Source organism: Echeneis naucrates, chromosome 15, assembly GCF_900963305.1.
Source record: "Echeneis naucrates chromosome 15, fEcheNa1.1, whole genome shotgun sequence".
NCBI classification, from domain to species: Eukaryota; Metazoa; Chordata; class Actinopteri; order Carangiformes; family Echeneidae; genus Echeneis; species Echeneis naucrates.
In genome coordinates this window covers 9,313,377-9,331,352 of record NC_042525.1, presented here as the reverse complement: position 1 = coordinate 9,331,352, position 17,976 = coordinate 9,313,377, and the positions used below count along the sequence as shown (strand labels likewise).

The 17,976-nt window shown below is 42.4% G+C and overlaps 2 protein-coding genes across 3 annotated transcripts; both read left to right on the top strand.

Moving 5' to 3' along the window:
• Positions 1-2: 2 nt before the first annotated feature.
• On the top strand, positions 3-8,395 carry LOC115055260 (cone cGMP-specific 3',5'-cyclic phosphodiesterase subunit alpha'-like). The gene is made up of 23 exons (XM_029520935.1): positions 3-601; positions 2,199-3,038; positions 3,236-3,388; positions 3,822-3,911; positions 4,091-4,231; positions 4,360-4,434; positions 4,524-4,588; positions 4,668-4,734; positions 4,853-4,900; positions 4,990-5,139; positions 5,266-5,409; positions 5,489-5,554; positions 5,646-5,792; positions 5,944-6,051; positions 6,136-6,245; positions 6,339-6,426; positions 6,522-6,622; positions 6,725-6,832; positions 6,965-7,028; positions 7,114-7,188; positions 7,278-7,361; positions 7,735-7,882; positions 7,990-8,395. Exons 2-23 carry the CDS (start codon positions 2,571-2,573, stop codon positions 8,028-8,030), a joined length of 2,541 nt encoding a protein of 846 aa, XP_029376795.1. The 5' UTR covers positions 3-601; positions 2,199-2,570; the 3' UTR covers positions 8,031-8,395.
• Positions 8,396-11,750: 3,355 nt separating this feature from the next.
• LOC115055358 (leucine-rich glioma-inactivated protein 1-like) lies at positions 11,751-17,934 on the top strand. Of its 2 annotated transcripts, XM_029521094.1 has the most exons (8): positions 11,751-12,312; positions 12,456-12,527; positions 14,214-14,285; positions 14,381-14,452; positions 15,148-15,219; positions 15,646-15,815; positions 15,912-16,076; positions 16,195-17,934. In XM_029521094.1, exons 1-8 carry the CDS (start codon positions 12,134-12,136, stop codon positions 17,010-17,012), a joined length of 1,620 nt encoding a protein of 539 aa, XP_029376954.1. In that variant the 5' UTR covers positions 11,751-12,133; the 3' UTR covers positions 17,013-17,934. The 2 variants fall into 2 exon arrangements, with proteins under 2 accessions (XP_029376954.1, XP_029376955.1); XM_029521095.1 differs by lacking the exons at positions 14,214-14,285; positions 14,381-14,452.
• Positions 17,935-17,976: the final 42 nt, after the last annotated feature.

Here is a 17,976-nt window from a genome sequence, read left to right as displayed (position 1 = left end):
AGTTACAAGACCACGACGTAGCACAGGTTGTAGGGGTTAAGAGGACAAATACCATCCTGCAATTTTTCAGCTAGAGCAAGCAGCAACAGAAAGGTTAGCCACCACCCTCCATCCCTCATCCTCCTCGTCTCCTGTATCCTTTGTCCATTCTGGCAGTGCCCACAGTGTAGCTGTAACTACCTTTTCATCCTCTATCGATCTTGACCTTTACACTCCCTAAGTCACTAGAGGAACTTCACATATTTTTCCTTCTTCTCTGAGTTGCAGCTCTGTGACCATGTACTTGCCTCTACTCTGGAGACCCTGGCTATCTCCCCTGTCTTCCTGGTCTCTGTGGCAGCGAATGCGGGAGCCGCTGCCCTGGTAACGTGGGAACGCAGACTGCTGTCCAACAAGACGATCCTAACCCTCAACTTGTTTGTGGCTGGCTTGCTGTTTGTCAGCATGATCCCTCTGATAGTGGCGGTGCACTGGACCGTGTCCTGGAAACTGGGCTTTACAGGCTGTCATCTGCATGAGAGGCTGCGTCACCATCACCACCTTGGCTTCCATCAGTGTGGAGAGGATCCAGGCAATTCTACGGCTGCAGACTGTGTCCATGGTAAACCACAGAATGGCGACCATCACCACATCTTCATTTGAGCCTTTTCTGTACTCACTGCTTTACTACTCAATTTGTTCATCACTTTGATGGAAGTGAATTTCCCTGAGCAAGTAGGGATTAATCAATGATAAAAGGCAAGCTTCCTGTCCCTCCCTGTAATGCATGAATTTCCTGTGTATTCTGTCTCCATAAGGGCGTTTACACATCTGTACTCTAAAGTGGCCTGACACTGTGGAATGGGATCCTTTACTGTGCGATGCTTCCTTCTTCCAGGAGTCATTATTGTGCTCAGTTACAGATGGGTTTACTGTGCTCTTCACTTTGCAAAAGTGGCACAAAGTGAAGTTAGACATAGTTTAATGGATGGCACCTCTTTTAGGATATGGAGTAAACTCACACTTTGATAGAGTACCCTAATCCTAACAAATGTGTAAGAAAGACTAACACTACGATTTTTCTGTATATACTCGATAATTTTCCTACCCTGTTATGGTACCTGAAGCCCATTCATCCTAAAACAGCTGGGCACTGATGTTTAGACAACTTTACGCAGGCTCTGGCTTCACCGGTAAGGTATTTTAGCTGAATATATTTATTGTTGATTTTGGTTTTTCCACAGAATAAAACTTGGAATCTAAGGTGCAAATAAGGATAATTTAAATGAAAAGGAAGCAACATTTCAGTCCATAAACGGAGTACTGTAAACCTATTACTTTTGACTGATATACTTTCATTTTGTTCATGCATGTGCTCTTTGCTTTACTCTCTTGATGATGATTTTTCATTTACTAAAGAATTTCCCTTGAAATGTAAAAGGGAACCTACAGGAACCATTCACTCAACGATTTGTGCCAACTCGTCTCTATATTTACATTGGCCTTTATCTTCCTCTGTGAATATTAGTCATGTTTCGCAACTGATGTGTGGGCTTTGTTGATTTATGCATGTGGGTTCAGGTCTTTGCACTACCAACTGTCAATATTGCACTGGATAGCCAGTTCTACCAAAGTGGGCATAAAGATGAAAACTGATGCTGCGCTACCAAACAATCATTTTAGTTGTAGGAAGACTTAATGGATTTTTGGGACATCCATGGAGATACACATAAATCAGTTAGGTGAAACAGACTCGATTTCTGCTGGCCATCAGTACCTGATCTGAATGGACCATCTATTTATCAGCCTGGATTGTAATATTACAACTGTGGCAGTGTCCTAGTTTCCTTATGTTTGATAGCATGATGTGAAATCATAGGTACTATGATACTAAACATGCATTTTTATAATATATTCATATATTAATAATATATAATAATATAATATATTCACATGGAGAGACTCTTTCTCTCTATGGATTCTGTCCTCAAATCGCTTGCTGTCATACAAAGTTTCTCAGACACTGACCGTCAGCCCGTCTTTGCATGGTGTTGTTGTTGTCGTATTTCCTTAGGCCCCTGAAATTGTACAGCACATCCTTCTGCTTTTTAAATGAGTTGATTTGGACGCATAGTGTCTAATTAGAGAAGAGGTGAGCCAGTCATGAATATGTACATGTCATCAATCATCAGCTGGAGTAATTGCAGTCTTTCTTCCAGGTCATACTGCAGGTGCCATAACTCAGCTATGACCTATGATTGGATTGGACCCCACCGAAAACAACAAGTGGCTGGATTTACTGGTTAAGAAAGCTCAGAGGCTTTATGACTTTTACGTCACAGTCATTAGTGCCCCCTAGGATCCCCTTACACAGTAAGCAAGCTACTCACTGCCTTCTGTTATTATGGGGGCAAAATTGGAGCAGCAGCTTCAGTCCTGAGAGCACAGAGGAGGCTGGGAAATGTATCAGTAGCATCTGCACTGCTGCGTCTTCTGGAGGACAACTTCAGTCCTTTGCTCTACTTCTCCTCCAGTTGGCTGTATCCATCTGAGCGGAGTATCTTTGTGCAGCTACTGAGGGAGCTGACGAAATGGCAGACAAAGACACTGTAGAGAAGTTTCTGGACAACAATCCACAGTTTGCAAAGGAGTACTATGAAAAGAAAATCAAAGCAGATGTGATCATTGCTGCATTTAACAACCAGATCCAGGTCAAAGAACCGGCCTCTTACAAGGATGTCTCCGCCATCCAAGAGGCTGAGTTCATATTTGAGCTCATAAAGGAGATGCAGGGCAGCAACCCGATGGAGAAAGCCCTGCATAAAATTCTCCAGAGGATCGCTCTGCTGATCCAGGCTGATCGCTGCAGCTTCTTCAGCTACAGGTCCCGTAATGGAGCATCTGAAGTGTCCACAGTCCTCTTTGATGTGACACACAATTCACCATTTGAGAAAAATTTGGTCAACCCCAACTCAGAGATTGTTTTCCCCACTGACATGGGAATTGTGGGATGGACAGCGCACTCCAAGAAGCCCCAGAATGTTGCTGATGTGAAGAAGGTGAGCAAATAAAAGATTTAATGAATCAAATAAAAGTTGCAACAAACAGGATCTGCAGCAAGTTAGTTTTAACTTGAATTATCCTTTGCTGGAGTGCTGAAGGAGTAGTAAACATAATACTAAATCTGGACTGAGAGTTCACATTGTCATCAGTCCATGAACTTTAACAACTTTCCTGTGTTTTGGAATTTTTTCAGGACTCTCATTTCAGTGACTTTGTGGATAAACAGACAAAATACACCACAAAATGTATGGTGACTGCTCCCATCATGAATGGAAAGGAGCCCATCGGTGTCATAATGGCCATTAACAAGCAAGGTGCCACTGAGTTCTCCAAGAGTGATCAGGAGGTGAGTGGAAAAGATGTTCAGGATGTTCCTAATAAAAAAGTATTTATGATGACAGCCAGTATGTTTGCCAAAATGACTCACAAGCACTAAATCAAACAGACTGCTCTCGTCTGTAATGCGAAACTGGGAGTTGAAGCTGCACTTGAGGTTGACATAAGTATGAGGGTCATATCCTTATTTTGACGTGGTACAATGGATAACTTTAGCCCATCAACATCCTGTCTGTGCCCTTCATATTTAGAGACTTGACTTTGTGTTTTGGGTCACCACCATTATGACAGCGAAACGTCTGATCCAGTTAGAGACGTTTTTTTCTTGTCATCCAAGTGGAGATTAGTCAGAGAGAGTGATTATAATCCGTCTCTGCTTGTTGCTCAAAGGAAACACGTGACTGTTTTTCATAAAGCAATGTGATCCTTTGCTCTCATTACAGCTGTTCAACAAATATTTGAACTTTGCCAGCATGGTCATTCTCCAGGCACACACTGCTTACATGTGGGAGGTAGAGTCGCGGCGAAGCCAGGTGAAATAACACAGCCATAAATCCACTCCAGTCTAGTTTCCCCAAGAACAACTTGAAAATAAATGATTGCTTTATTCTTTTCTACAACTTCATTTCTTCAAGGGTCATTATTGTACTGCACTAATAATAAAACAATGGAGTCACCAAATCCCAAGCACTAAATATTTTCTTTGCTGCAGGTCTTGTTGTGGTCAGCCAGCAAAGTTTTTGAGGAGTTGACAGATATTGAGAGACAGTTTCACAAAGCCCTGTACACAGTAAGGACATATATCAAGTGTGAGAGATACTCTGTGGGCCTCCTGGACATGACCAAAGAAAAGGTGTGTAGAATAAAGTGCTCAGTTTAACCAGATCTTTTGTGCATAGTTATATCTACAGCTACCTGTACTACCACTTTTATGTGAATTAAAAGTATATAACAACATTATTTTATCCTTTTATCTACTAGGAATTCTTTGATGAGTGGGCAATCAAACTGGGAGAACAGGAGCCATACAAGGGCCCCAAGACACCAGATGGCAGAGTAAGTCCATAACTTTGTGATTATAATGTTATTAACCACCAATTTGTGACCATGTATATAAAAACTCTGTTTTCTATTTCAATATTCAGGAAATCAACTTCTACAAGATTATTGACTACTTGTTGGAAGACAAAGAGGAAATTAAAGTTATCCCGTATGTATCATGTGGTTATTTGCAGATATTTAGAGGTTGAAGTTCAAGCATAGTTACCGATTCTTCTCTACTCTCACAGCGGCCCTCCTGCAGACCACTGGGCTCTTGTCAGTGGCCTCCCAGCGTATGTGGCTGAGAGTGGATTTGTAAGTTCCACTTTTGTCTCATGATTTTGAGTACACTCCTTCTGTTTATCAGTGAAATGATGATGCTTATCTGCTCATTTCAAAACATGAACGTAAAAACGTCTTTTTCATCTCACAGATCTGCAACATGATGAATGTTGCAGCAGATGAGTACTTTTCATTTCAGGTGAGACACTCCTCAGTGACAACTCTTCCATTCTACTCTATTTTTTCACTGTTCAGTGATAAGAATATTTCATTTGATTTGACTGACAGAAAGAGGCAGTGGATGAGTCTGGATGGACTATTAAAAATGTCCTGTCCCTCCCTATCGTCAACAAAAAGGAAGAAATTGTTGGCGTTGCCACCTTCTACAACAGAAAAGATGGCAAACCATTTGACGAGACTGATGAACAAATTACAGAAGTACTTAAAACTAGTTATTTTTATTTGTACATTTAGTTCCTCACTAAATTGTGAGACAACTTTTGTGTTAAATAAATAAGTTACTTGAAATGACATGAAAAGTTTTTCATTTCTGCGTGTTACCAGGCTCTGACCCAGTTCCTTGGTTGGTCCACTCTGAATAGCGACACATACGACAATCTGAACAGGACAGAGTGGAGGAAAGAGGTCGCCCAGGAAATGCTCATGTATCAGACTAAAGCCACACCAAATGATGTGCAGACTATCCTGGTGAGTAGCTGCCACACTTCACTGGTATAGCTTCAAACACACTGGAAACAGAATACGTTAAGTATCTGTTTCTCTGCAGAACACTCAGGAGAAGTTCGGCTCTGCACCTGAGGACTGTGACCAGAAGGAAATGTACAAACTGTTGGTATGTGCAGTGTATGGTTTTTCAGGGTCATGAGGCTTCTTGCGACCTTTTGGTTGTTTATAATATCATGCTAACTGTTTGCACCATGCAGAGGTCCAACATCCCTGAAGCAAAGACCGTGGAGCTGCTCGAGTTCCGCTTCAGCGACTTCCCCCTGTCAGAGTTTGAACTCGTAAAGTGTGGTATCCGCTGCTTCTTTGAGATGGGGGTGGTAGAGAAGTTCAAAGTCCCAGCTGAGGTATAGCACTGAGTACTTTGAGATTAGCTTTTACATTTGGCAGAAAGGCAGAGTACAAACATAACCTGCCTTTCTATGTTTAACCATTTCACTGGATCTCTTAGAACAGAGTCCTCATAGACACCTTTGTTTTGTCATCTTTATCACACAGATCCTGACACGATGGATGTACACAGTTTGCCGGGGATACCGTGACATCACCTATCACAACTGGAGACACGGCTTCAATGTTGGACAAACCATGTTCGCTCTGCTGCTTGTGAGTCAGAAATCAACTTCTATTTCTCTAATGTGTCTCATCTACAGCATCTTTTGTCCTAACGCACAGTGATATCCTCAACAGACCGGTAAACTGAAGAAGTATTACTCCGACCTCGAGGCTTTTGCCATGGTTGCTGCCGGATTCTGCCACGATATTGACCACAGAGGAACCAATAATCTCTACCAGACAAAGTTAGATTTTGGGGAGTCTGTCTTAGTTGACAAAATTTAACCGACTTCATTATAACAACGATGTAAAACCATGACACTGGTTGACTCCTGCAGGAGCACGTCCCCACTGGCAAAACTGCACAGCTCCTCGGTGATGGAGCGACATCATCTTGAGTACAGTAAGACTCTGATGGAGGATGAGGTGGGTCCTCATGTGTTTTAACAGCTGTTGTGGTTTAAAAGAGATAAAAATCTGCTGTTTGCTGTCTGAAATCATTCGTCTGCTGTCATTCACAGAACCTGAATATCTTCCAAAACCTCCAGAAGCGTCAGTTTGAAACTGTACAACATCTGTTCGAAGTTTGCATTATTGCCACTGATCTGGCTCTCTATTTCAAGTAAGCAGTGTTGGATGAGGCCACATGTCAGGCATTCAACATCAGTACTTAACATTTCAAACACCTCTTAATGTCCGAGGAATTTATTGACTTTTTTTCCAGGAAAAGAACAATGTTTCAAAAGATTGTGGACTTAGTGGACGAGATTGCTGATGAAAAAGAGAAGGTCAACTACATCTCCAACAACCCAACCAGAAAGGAGATTATCATGTACACACATCATTTATCATTTATATGAAATAGCTGTTAGTCACATCACCATTTCTCATAGATGATCTTTAACCCATGTTGATACTCCAGCTGCAGTTCAAAACATAAATCAATTATGTTTTTTTTCTGCAGGGCAATGATGATGACAGCCTGTGACTTGTCTGCCATTACCAAGCCATGGGAGGTTCAGAGCAAAGTGTGTTTCTCTTTCTCAGACATGACGGCATGATTGCACACTGTCATTCACACACTGGGTCTCATTGTTTTTGTCTTGGTTTCAGGTTGCTCTGATGGTGGCAGCTGAATTTTGGGAGCAAGGAGACCTCGAAAGAACAGTTCTTGACCAGCAGCCCATTGTAAGAGCTTTAAAATCTTTTCTTTTGGCAGCATCTTTATGTCCACATTAAGTTATAACATTGGTAAAAATCCACTGCTCTTCTTACAGCCCATGATGGACAGAAATCATGCCGATGAGCTTCCCAAGATGCAATGTGGCTTCATTGATTTTGTGTGCTCTTTCGTGTACAAGGTAGCCAGACAACAATAATTTTTGAGTGTATATATCTATATATGTTCAATATATTCATTTGTCCATGTTCTACTGCTTATCCATTTTTTTGTCATGGGGGGTGCTGGAGCCAATCCCAGCTCACATTGGGTGAGGGCAGGATCACCTTGGACAGGTCGCCAGTCCATCTCAGGGCCAACACACAGAGACCAACAACTACTCACACTCACAATTTAGAGTCACCAAATTACCCAAACACGATTTCTTTGGATGGTGGGAGGAAACACACAGGCACAGGGCGAACATGCAAACAGGAACTGAACCTGTGACCTTCTTGTTGTGAGGCAACAGCATGTTGTTTCTTATAAACCTTCCTAATCCTTTGTGTTTGCAGGAGTTTTCTCGCTTCCACACAGAGATCAAACCCATGTTTGATGGGCTCAATAACAACAGGGGAGAATGGAAAGCTCTTGCAGATGTCCACGAGGCCAAAATAAAGGCCATCGAAGATGAGAAGAAAAAACTAGAGGGCGGGGGAGAAGGTTAGAAATTGCTGTTTGAAACGTTATGTTATTGGGTCCTTTGTGCTAATTTTGCCTTTGCACTTTGATCGTCGTCTCACTGCCTTTCTCATTTGTTCCTTTTGCAGCTCAAGAAACTGGGAAGTCAAAAACATGTGTTATCTGCTAGACCTGCTAGACCTCCAAGACTTCCGACATATTTATGGACATTTTCCTGAGTGTGTGTGTGTATGAGCATGTGTCCACATAAGACAATTAAATTCATACAGTTTGGACGTGATGTCATTTAACTTATTTTTTTTATGTGCCGATGTGCAGATTCTGCCCTCAACCTTCAGTTGTTAAAAAGACCGCAACTGTATTTTATTATCCATACTGAAAATAATGATAATGATATCTAGCAGACTTCCTCTGGCTTTGGACATTGTATCAATAGGAATCATAGGCTGCAAATATGCAGTTTGAACTGTTATATCTGAATATTTTCAGAATATAAATGCTCTTATTTTGTAGAGACAAAGCTTCATAAACAAAATGATGCTTTTTTTTTTTTTTTTTCCTGTTTGTTTGTTTTGCTTTTTTCAAAATTTGAAGCATACAGTACGTTCCCACAAATTGGTGAGCGATGTAAGAAGATTTGTCAGAATTGGATTTGGTTATAATCCAGCTGGAGTCTCGAGGCTTTCCTTTTTAAGTCCTGTGCTTACATAAAGTAAAAATACAGCCCACCCTACTAATAAGTCAGTGTGTTCAGAGTACATGTGCCGCCAACAGTACAGCAAACACTCAGCACACAGAGTGTAGAGGAGCACCAGCTTTGTTTGAGGGAGGAACATCTTTGTGCATTACACTGTTGTTACTTGAAATTATAAATAATAAATTGGAATTTTTCCTGGCTCATGTCTTGCAGAGTCATCCAGACAAAGCTTATGGCACAGAAATCATGTGCCAGGATGCTGTCAGTTACTTTTCTGTTTCGATTTAAGAATTTGAACATAGGAACGTTAAACCTCAGGGAACAAAACCTTTGCATAGGAATTTGTCACTGTTATGTCAGTATAGCTTTGAATATGTAAACATTAAATATACATATGTGTAAGATATAAATAATGTCAATAAAGTTTATTTTCAAAGCATGCCTGCTTTGTGTATCTACTTTGGTTTGTAGCCAGCCAGCTCAACATCACCTTTTCATCAACAGCTAGCAATCTTGTAGGAGACCTGTCATTGATTTGGGACTGTTTTCACACTGCACATATTCATTCAGCAAACACTTGGATACTATCGCTTTAAGAACAGTAGGAATGTATCGATTAGTGGTGTGTTTAAGGTCTTTAAAATTAAAAATTACACAGAGTACATAAAGGAGAAAAATATCCCTGCTTCCAAAAACACAGATTTCTGACCTCCTGTCAGGTCTACTGGCTGTTTAAAGCATGTCTGAATCGCCATGCACTTTGACTTTTGACCTCTAACTACTTAGCATTTCGCCTGGCCTCAGTTGATCAGGCTAACAGATGTTGTGGTGTGTCATGAGAATAAATCAGAGAAAATCCCATGCAGGGCAAAGTATTTCTGCCTCTGTCATGCCACCTGCAAAATATTCAGAGCTGATTGAGAGTTAAGAAAATCTTATGGGGAGATTAAGATGGAAGATGCAAATAGTATAAGATTACATTAGATCATTCTTAATTGCTCAATTTTAAAGAATACAAGAGAGCAATAATGATGAGTTCTTTCAAGAAAAATGAGAAAAGAATGTCGATGTAACTGATGAAATTAAATATAAATGCAATAAACACAACAAAACAATTGTATCACTTCAGTCTGATCTAAAATCAGCATCATTGAGGGTACTAGGAATTGTGGAGCATGAATATTTCTCAACAATGGTGCTAATTCACTGTGTAGAATTATATACTTTTAAGAAGATATGTCGGTGAGTGATAATCCCTCTGATACAGTTGGCTCGGGCAGGTGACTGACTAGTGGCATGGCTCATACAAAAAGCAGAGCCCATCTCAGTTACAAAAGCCAGCCTGTTATGTCATTGTAGGTAAGCCAGCTTTGTGAACTTACAGGACAGCATACAGGTTTGGAGGTCTATGTTCACTAAGAGCACATCTTCCCTGGACTGGAGCAGGATGATGGTCCCCTCATCTGTGTGCACAGATGGAAAAATAATTTTTGTTTTTGTTTCAAATAGTATGAGTATGAGTAATAGTATCATGATGACAATGTTTTAAATTGAAAGACAAAAATAAACAAAATAAAGTGATTTGGCCACCTATATAGAGGCTAAAATATAGTCATACAAAAAGAGATGAGAAAATCAAAACTCTTCATCTTCAGTCAGAAATTCAAACAGGAGCTTATTTAAGTGTTTAGGGCTTATTGACATACCTTTGACGTGACTCAACCTCAGCTCTACATTTCCCTCTAGTGGGGAGGTTGGAGATGGAGTGACTGTCAAGCATTATATTCTTTGTAAATACATTAATTTGATGCTTAAAGTCTCCCTATAGCTATAATAACCCACTGGGGAAATCATGGACATTGCTATTGATGTATCATTGGCCACAGAAAACAAACAGCACAGATTCTGTGAAGCCCTTGAAAGTCAAAAACAGCAGGCACAGACAGATCAATAGCAGTGGCCAAATAGTTGCTGGACAGTGTCTGTTCTATTCTGGTGATGAATGATGGCATTTATGAAGCACCGAAATGGCCCATCATCTTGCAGAACAACAATAATATCCAGTGTTCTCCACTTAGTCCAAGAGCTGCCCGTGTCAAAAAAGAAGACATTTGTTACTTTTCTTCCTTCCTTTCTTCAGTGTCTTAGCGTCCACATTTACAGAGATTTCAGAGCTAAGCAGTTTCCTTCAGATAAGCTCTCTCAGTGCAAATGAATTTATTCCTCCTTCACCATCAAACAGCTCCCAGACCACGACCCTGCCTCTCCAAAACGCCCTGCTTTGATTTTCACAAGCAAAATTGTGTTGTGGCAACGAACAGACACTAGATATCAAATGGTGACATCACAACAGAGATGGACAAACAAGTCCAGAGCAGGATATATTTATACAGAGACTTTGTAAATGTTTTCCACAGAAGGCTGTGATGCATTCAGGCCTGCCAGGCACAGTGGGTAAACATATTAATATGACAGCTCTGGAGGGATCAGAGAAGTGACACTGTGAAGACCAAAACCTTCTAGGGCTCCTATAGTGGAGTCTCCAATCTGGCACACATGGAGAGCATTGCAATAAAACTGTGAGGGTAGTGCTTTAAACAATAAAACTATAAAAGAGAGAAGGGGGGGGTGGATTTTTCTGATGTGGCTGTGGAAAAATGAAAAATGAAACAAACATGATGTCATGCAGAAAAGCACGATGGAACAAACAGGCGGTGTCAACCTGTCCTTAGTCGTGAGGGGCGTTGGGGGGCGAAGGGGGGTTATTTGCAGAGCAGATGTCAGGGTGACAGGAAGCCTTCCCCACACCCCATCACCACATATTTTGCATCCACCAGTCGCCATGGAAACCGCACACAAACCAGGAAATAAATGTGCGCAATTATGGGTTGTTTTCTGCTGTTGACATTAATGCTACCCCGGGGATTTGTACTGACACTGAGGACACAGTGATCACACACTGAAGCTTCACTTCCATCGTGACAGTAATTTTTCCCGGGTTTCCCGCCCGCTTCCCGCATAGAAGGTCCGTGTGCGTCTGCGCCACAGGCGGCGATCCGCCGGCTCATGTCGGGGTTTGGTTTCCTCCTGCTGATTCACCAGAAATTACACGGCTCCGTCGGCTCATTGGGCGGAATCGTCCGGGAGCTGGCCGGGTGGGTGGGGGGTTGGGGGGGGGCAGTGTGGCGTTTGTTTGAAATCGCGGGCCTAGGCGTGGTTCTGGAGATGCTCCGTCTGCTCCCGCTGGGATCCCCACCTGCCCTCACACCGCGCCTGTCATCGCGCCAGCTGCTCTCCTCTCGGGCTTGAGGCGGCGGAGGCAGATCAGGGTTCCCCCCCCCCCCCCGACATCGATGAGCCGTCTGGGGGTGTAGAGCCAGAGGACGTGCGGAGCGTCCGGTTTAATCACCACCAGATCGGCGGTGGCAGCGGAGGAGACGCGCGGCACTTCGCGGAGATAAACAAGGGGGGCGGACTGCGCGGCTCTCGGCCTCCAGGCGGCGGAGGAACCACAGCGGCCATCCGGTTCATGTGCAGCGCTTTTTGTGAGGGTTAAAAAAAAAAACAGAGCCAAGATGCCCAGAGGATCGTCCCTGCTCTGCCTGCTGGCGGCGGCGTCTGTTTTACTCGCAGTGGACGGCAAGAAAGCCAAACAGCCGCGCTGCCCCGCTTCATGTACATGTACCAAAGATAACGCGCTGTGCGAGCGCGCAGGTTTGATCCCCCGCAGCTTCCCCTTCGATGTCATCTCCCTGTGAGTTATTGTTCATTATCATTAACACGTTACTGCGATTCCTGCTCAGCATGCTGCTGGTTCAAACGTGTTTCTCTGCACAGCCACTCAGAGAGGCTTCAATGAGCTAAAACGGTCTGTCTGTCGTGCTTTCTCCCCCACAGATCATTTGTCAAGTCGGAATTTACTCAAATCCCGAAGGAGAGCTTCATCCACACGCCTGCCCTGCATCTCCTGTGAGAAATCTCTCCGGAGATTTTTGTTCTTCAATCTTTGTTGCATGATGTCAGTCCCCGGTGAGGTGATCTACGCCATGTTTAATGTTCAAGACACCCCCCCCCCCTCTGCTGATCTTACTCCCAATATGCTATATCTCTAATGAGGTGTGAAGAGCTTCATCTTTTGAGAAATTATTTCCATGTGCACCTTTTCGTTTCACGGCAGAGAAGGTGTCTCCATCCACGCTTTGCCCTAAACAGTATCTGGGTGTATTGGGGAATCCCTCCTTTTCAAAGAGGGAATCCCTTTCACTCCTGTCTGTTAGGGTGGAGTATCGATTGGCTCACCTTCCCCATCATAACAAACTGACTGTAGGGATCCTACTGGAGCATATGTCTGTCACCCCAGTCTCATGTAGCTAGATAATACTAATGGCTGTGTTGTACTACAAAGGGACAGGGCTTGGTTTCGACTGGAAATGGCGCTGAACACCTGTAATGACTGTGGTAGTTTTATACAATGGCTTGGCGGTGCCTCCAATAACTTTTCTGCAGTACCCAAAAATGTTGGTTCCATCCCTGTAAACTCAATCAAATAAAGGCACTTGCAATTACCACACCAAACATAGTAAAATAAACAGGGCGTTTATTACAAGAAAAATGTAAAAAAAAATGGCAGTATTTATTTATCTGGCTCACTGTTGACTTTTAAAAGTGTCATTGAATATATTTACTGTTCACAACTTGTTGTTGTTGTAGTGGGTCCAGTCGATGCTTGTGAGAGTGCAGAGCGGAAACTACACCGAGTTTAACCAGCATAAACAAAAATACACGCGCAGAGAGTTAGTTGTGTACTTACAAATCCAGCGACAGTCAGTCATACAGATGAGCTAAGGGCGACGCAGAAGCGGCTAACAGTGTCTCTCCAGCGGTCCAGGTCCCTCCAGGTCCTCTTTCTGTCTCCCTCTCACGGGCAGATGTCCAATCCTGAACCACGAGGTTCCTCTTAGTAAACAAACTACAGGCTAATTCATGGCGAAATAACCACAGCATGCCTTAAACAAATGAGCTAGTGCTAAACGCAATGCGAAATAACGGCGGGACACGCTAAGCTAACGACTAGCAGCGATTAGCGTGGCAGCTCGTTTTATACACATTAAAACACACGCATTCACCTCTGGCAGCTTCTCAAAAGGCACACACAGCAGCCCCAGGACAACTCTCCGCCTGTCTTGGTTATTTGGAGCATTATATTCGTGCTCACTTTATGCTCATCCAGCTCAGAAATACCGTGTCTGCCGCAGCTAACCCGCGTTTTTCCGGAGGTAAGGCTGAGCAGCTCGTCCCTCAGCACGGAGACTGACACACACAAACACACAATGATGGTTATAACCCCAGCCATGCATTCTGACAGTTTCAGATGTAAATACATTGACTGATTTTAAACATATTTATACATTCACGATTGCCCTTTTTAACAAACATTTTAAAGTATTATTCGAGAAATAAAATAAAATAAAACACACTTTAATGTCAGCATAGAAATGAATGAAATAATAGCCACAGGGCTACATTTCCTTGTCTTGGACTTACTGGGGTTTCCCCTCATCAGTTGCTAATGTGGGACAACATCTTATTATTATCCAATTTGTAACCCCAAGTAGTGAAATATTAACTACATTAACTATCTCTTCCTCTGCTCAGCCTCTTTACAGCCAACAACCTGGAGTCTATAAACGAGGATGCTTTCCTTGGTCTTCCTCATTTGGAGTATCTGTGAGTATAGCCAGCACAAATTCATCCTGCTGGAAGCTGTTTCTGAAAGACCACATCGCCTCCTTCCTTGTACACTGACTCAACACCTCTTTTAGGTTCATCGAAAACAACCAAATCAAGTCATTATCACCATATGCGTTCCGTGGACTGAAAACCTTGGTGCACCTGTAAGTATTTGACTTCCTGTGCAAAAATATTCTTCAGCACTGTAGTTCAGTGCTAGGCAGTTCATCACTTTGGCAGAAAGAGGGAGCAAAGACATTTTCTATTATTTGTGTCAGTACAAAGGTGCAGGTGCATGTAAGGACTGCTACGATGAAGCACATTTATTGTCACGTAACCATTTCTCCCAGCAAGGTGCAGCTGTTGATATGATTCTAAAGCAAATCCTCTCACTTTGCTTGTCCATCTCAACAAAGCTACGAAACTTGAGGCCTTTTACATGTGCAGTTTGATACAGATTTAGTAATTTAGGTAAAAGTCTCAATCAAGTATTAGTTTTTTACAAAGAAGAAAAGGTTTCGCCACAAATACGAATGCAGTGACCTACTCTTTGTGGAATCCACCTTTTCCCTTCTTCTTGCAGCAGAGAAACTCATAAAATGGCTGATGAGGCAGCTCTAAAAATAGTTTAATGTTTCCTTACACAAGCAATATTCCAGCCGTCACGTCTCCCCTGGCTCTTGAACATAAACTTTGCTGTACGGATCCACTGCATAAGCTCCACAGTTTGATTTAATCCGGCCCTGGAAGTTCCTCTCATAAATGAAGATTCACAGCAGGACACACAGCATTTACAGTAATGCCTGGAAGAATGTAGTAATAATGAGCACTATGAACAGATGCTGTTTTGTGGTTGCAGGAGTCTGGCCTACAATAATCTGGAGGTGCTGCCCAAAGACTTGTTTGAAGGTCTTGAGGCCTTGACAAAAGTGTAAGTATGAAATTTACTCCTGCTTTATCTGAAAACAAAGCGATAAATTGCACAGCTGCTAAAAGAATAATGCATGCAATCGTGGACAGCTTCCTGCCCAAGCTTCTAAATATAGAAAACTGTATCATTATTCCACTTCAGCCAAGGCTTGAAAAATGTGTGGGCAGCTGGTGCTTTTAACACCATTAAATTTACATGCGACAGCAAGGAAGAGAGATCATTTGAAATCTATCACCAACTGAAGACGCTTGCTTCTCTTTTTTAGCCCATCTTGATATAAATGAGAGCATGGCGTGGTTTCAAGGGCCATAGAGCAAAGCCAGCAATTGTTCTTGTATGACTGCAGTGTTTGACCAGCAGCTCTGCTCTCACAGCTGAGAGCAATTGTGTTCATTTAGAAGAGTTTGCTGGTTTTTGTATCTTCAGAGACTTGCGGGGGAACCAGTTCACCTGTGACTGTAAGCTCAAGTGGCTGGTGGATTGGAAATGCAGCACCAGTGCTACAGTGGATCAGATCTACTGTAAAGGCCCAGCCTCGCTGCTGGACAAGAAGATTAACGATCTGCAGTCGCAGTCCTTCGACTGCTTCACCACAGGTGGAGTCCAGAAAACGGTCCTAAAATGTTCGCACTTTTTTTTTTTTTGTGTGTGTGATTTCTTTTGCGTTATCATAAAGTTGGTGTCTCTCACAGAGTTTGCTCCCTACCAGTCCCTGAAGTTTGAGTCCATATCAGTGGAGGCTTTTTCCTTTGGGAATGACCAGTATGTGGTGTTTGCTCAACCCTTCATTGGGAAGTGCAGCTTTCTAGAGTGGGATCATGTGGAAATGATCTTTAGAAACTTTGATGATATTGACAGTAAGTAAATGTTTCAGATTTCCTGTAATGTGTTGAGGGGATAAGTTGGGAAATGAGCCACTAGATGGAGACAAGTATCTAAGACAATGTTGTTTTTATTCTTTCTCACTCCTTGCAGGCACATCCACAGTGATCTGCAAACCTCTGGTTATTGACAGCCAGCTTTTTGTCATTGTTGCTCAGTTGTTTGGCGGGTCTCACATCTATAAGCGTGACACCTCTGCAAATAAATTCATCAAACTTCAAGGCATCGACATCCTCAAAATTCGCAAACCAAACGATGTTGAAACTTTCCGCATCGATGGAGAATCTTTCTTTGTCATAGCAGACAGCTCCAAGGCTGGATCCACCACCATCTACAAGTGGAACGGTAATGGATTCTACTCTCACCAGTCACTCCATCCATGGTACCGGGACACTGATGTGGAGTACATGGAGATTTCCTCCAAACCTCACCTGATCCTTTCCAGCAGTTCCCAGAGGCCTGTCATCTACCAGTGGAACAAAGGCACCAAGCAGTTTGACAGGCGCACCGATATCCCAGAGATGGAGGACGTCTATGCTGTGAAGCACTTCCAGGTCCAATCTGACCTCTTCATCTGCCTAACACGCTTCATTGGAGACTCTAAAGTGATGCGCTGGGACGGGGCCCTCTTTAGAGAGTTGCAGACCATGCCCTCTCGTGGCTCCATGGTGTTCCACCCCTTCTCTGTGGGCAGCAGGCAGTATGCCATCCTCGGTAGCGATTACTCTTTCACCCAGGTGTACCACTGGGATGCCAATAAGGGCGAGTTTGTCCACTTCCAGGAGCTGAACATCCAGGCGCCGAGAGCCTTCTCTCTAGTCTCTATAGACAACCGTCAGTTCCTGCTGGCCTCCAGTTTCAAAGGGAAAACTCAGATCATTGAGCACCTGGACATTGATCTGAGCAATTAAGCGATTGTTTTCTTTTGGCCAATTGATAGGTTAGGAATAACTTTTGCGGTCTTTGTATTTAAAAATTCTGTTGCAGCAGATGCGCTGCAACACTGAAAGTGATCGTCAGGTGATCCTAACTGGAGAGTTGCCTTTTTTTTTTTTCTAATCTCTCATTGAAATCAGTGCATGGTAAATGTTAAAATTAATGCATCTATCTCAACCAAACGTACTTGATTGAGTTCAATGCATGGATCTCAAGTTAGGATAAGACCCAAGATGTTGTCATTAATGCATGACCAGGGCCTCAGTCAGGCTGTCCCATCCTGACAAATGAGCACTCATGCTCATTAATCCATTAAATCTAGCATTGGCCACTAGGTTATCTTTTTGTGTTCATCCATTCATGTGATTCAACAAAGTTTATACATTTGTAATTTCATATATTTATCTACAGAAAGTAATAGCGAAATGGTACTTTTTAACCTATTAATGTGTTTAACTGAACAAATCTGCCAAAACAAAATGTTTACATTTTTTTGTCTTTCCACTTGTCTGCTAAAAGATTTGTAAATGAAGTTTTTGTAGTTTAAGAGAGACCATGTCAGATAGATGAATATTTGTTAAGGAGATTGATTTAAAATTGTTTATAATTTGGAAAATATCAATGGTAACGTTGTGTGAAGATCTACCTGTATATCCTTGCAACTTACATTTTTATCATTAATGGTTTGTATAACATTTTAAGTATTGAAAAAAGTTTTACATAAGTATGGCAAACATTTTGGGCACCCTTGGAACTATTTTCACATACTTAAAGGAACAGATGAAAAATTGAGGATATTCATAATTACCTTTGACTAACAAAATACTTCAACTGTGTCATCATTAGGATGAAGTTATTGACTTATATCATACTGTCTAAAGTCAATAAAGGTTTACATCATCAGCTGTTGTCATCTGAACTCCCTGTAGGCAACACACA

Bases quoted from the DNA above. Each gene is read 5' to 3' on its own strand.
- LOC115055260 (XM_029520935.1), top strand. From the start codon at position 2,571: ATGGCAGACAAAGACACTGTAGAGAAGTTTCTGGACAACAATCCACAG. The intron at 4,735-4,852 runs GTAAGTTCCACT...TTCATCTCACAG, and splicing joins ATGTGGCTGAGAGTGGATTT to ATCTGCAACATGATGAATGT. The intron at 6,052-6,135 runs GTGAGTCAGAAA...TATCCTCAACAG, and splicing joins CCATGTTCGCTCTGCTGCTT to ACCGGTAAACTGAAGAAGTA.
- LOC115055358 (XM_029521094.1), top strand. From the start codon at position 12,134: ATGCCCAGAGGATCGTCCCTGCTCTGCCTGCTGGCGGCGGCGTCTGTT. The intron at 12,528-14,213 runs GTGAGAAATCTC...TCCTCTGCTCAG, and splicing joins ACGCCTGCCCTGCATCTCCT to CCTCTTTACAGCCAACAACC. The intron at 14,286-14,380 runs GTGAGTATAGCC...CACCTCTTTTAG, and splicing joins CTTCCTCATTTGGAGTATCT to GTTCATCGAAAACAACCAAA.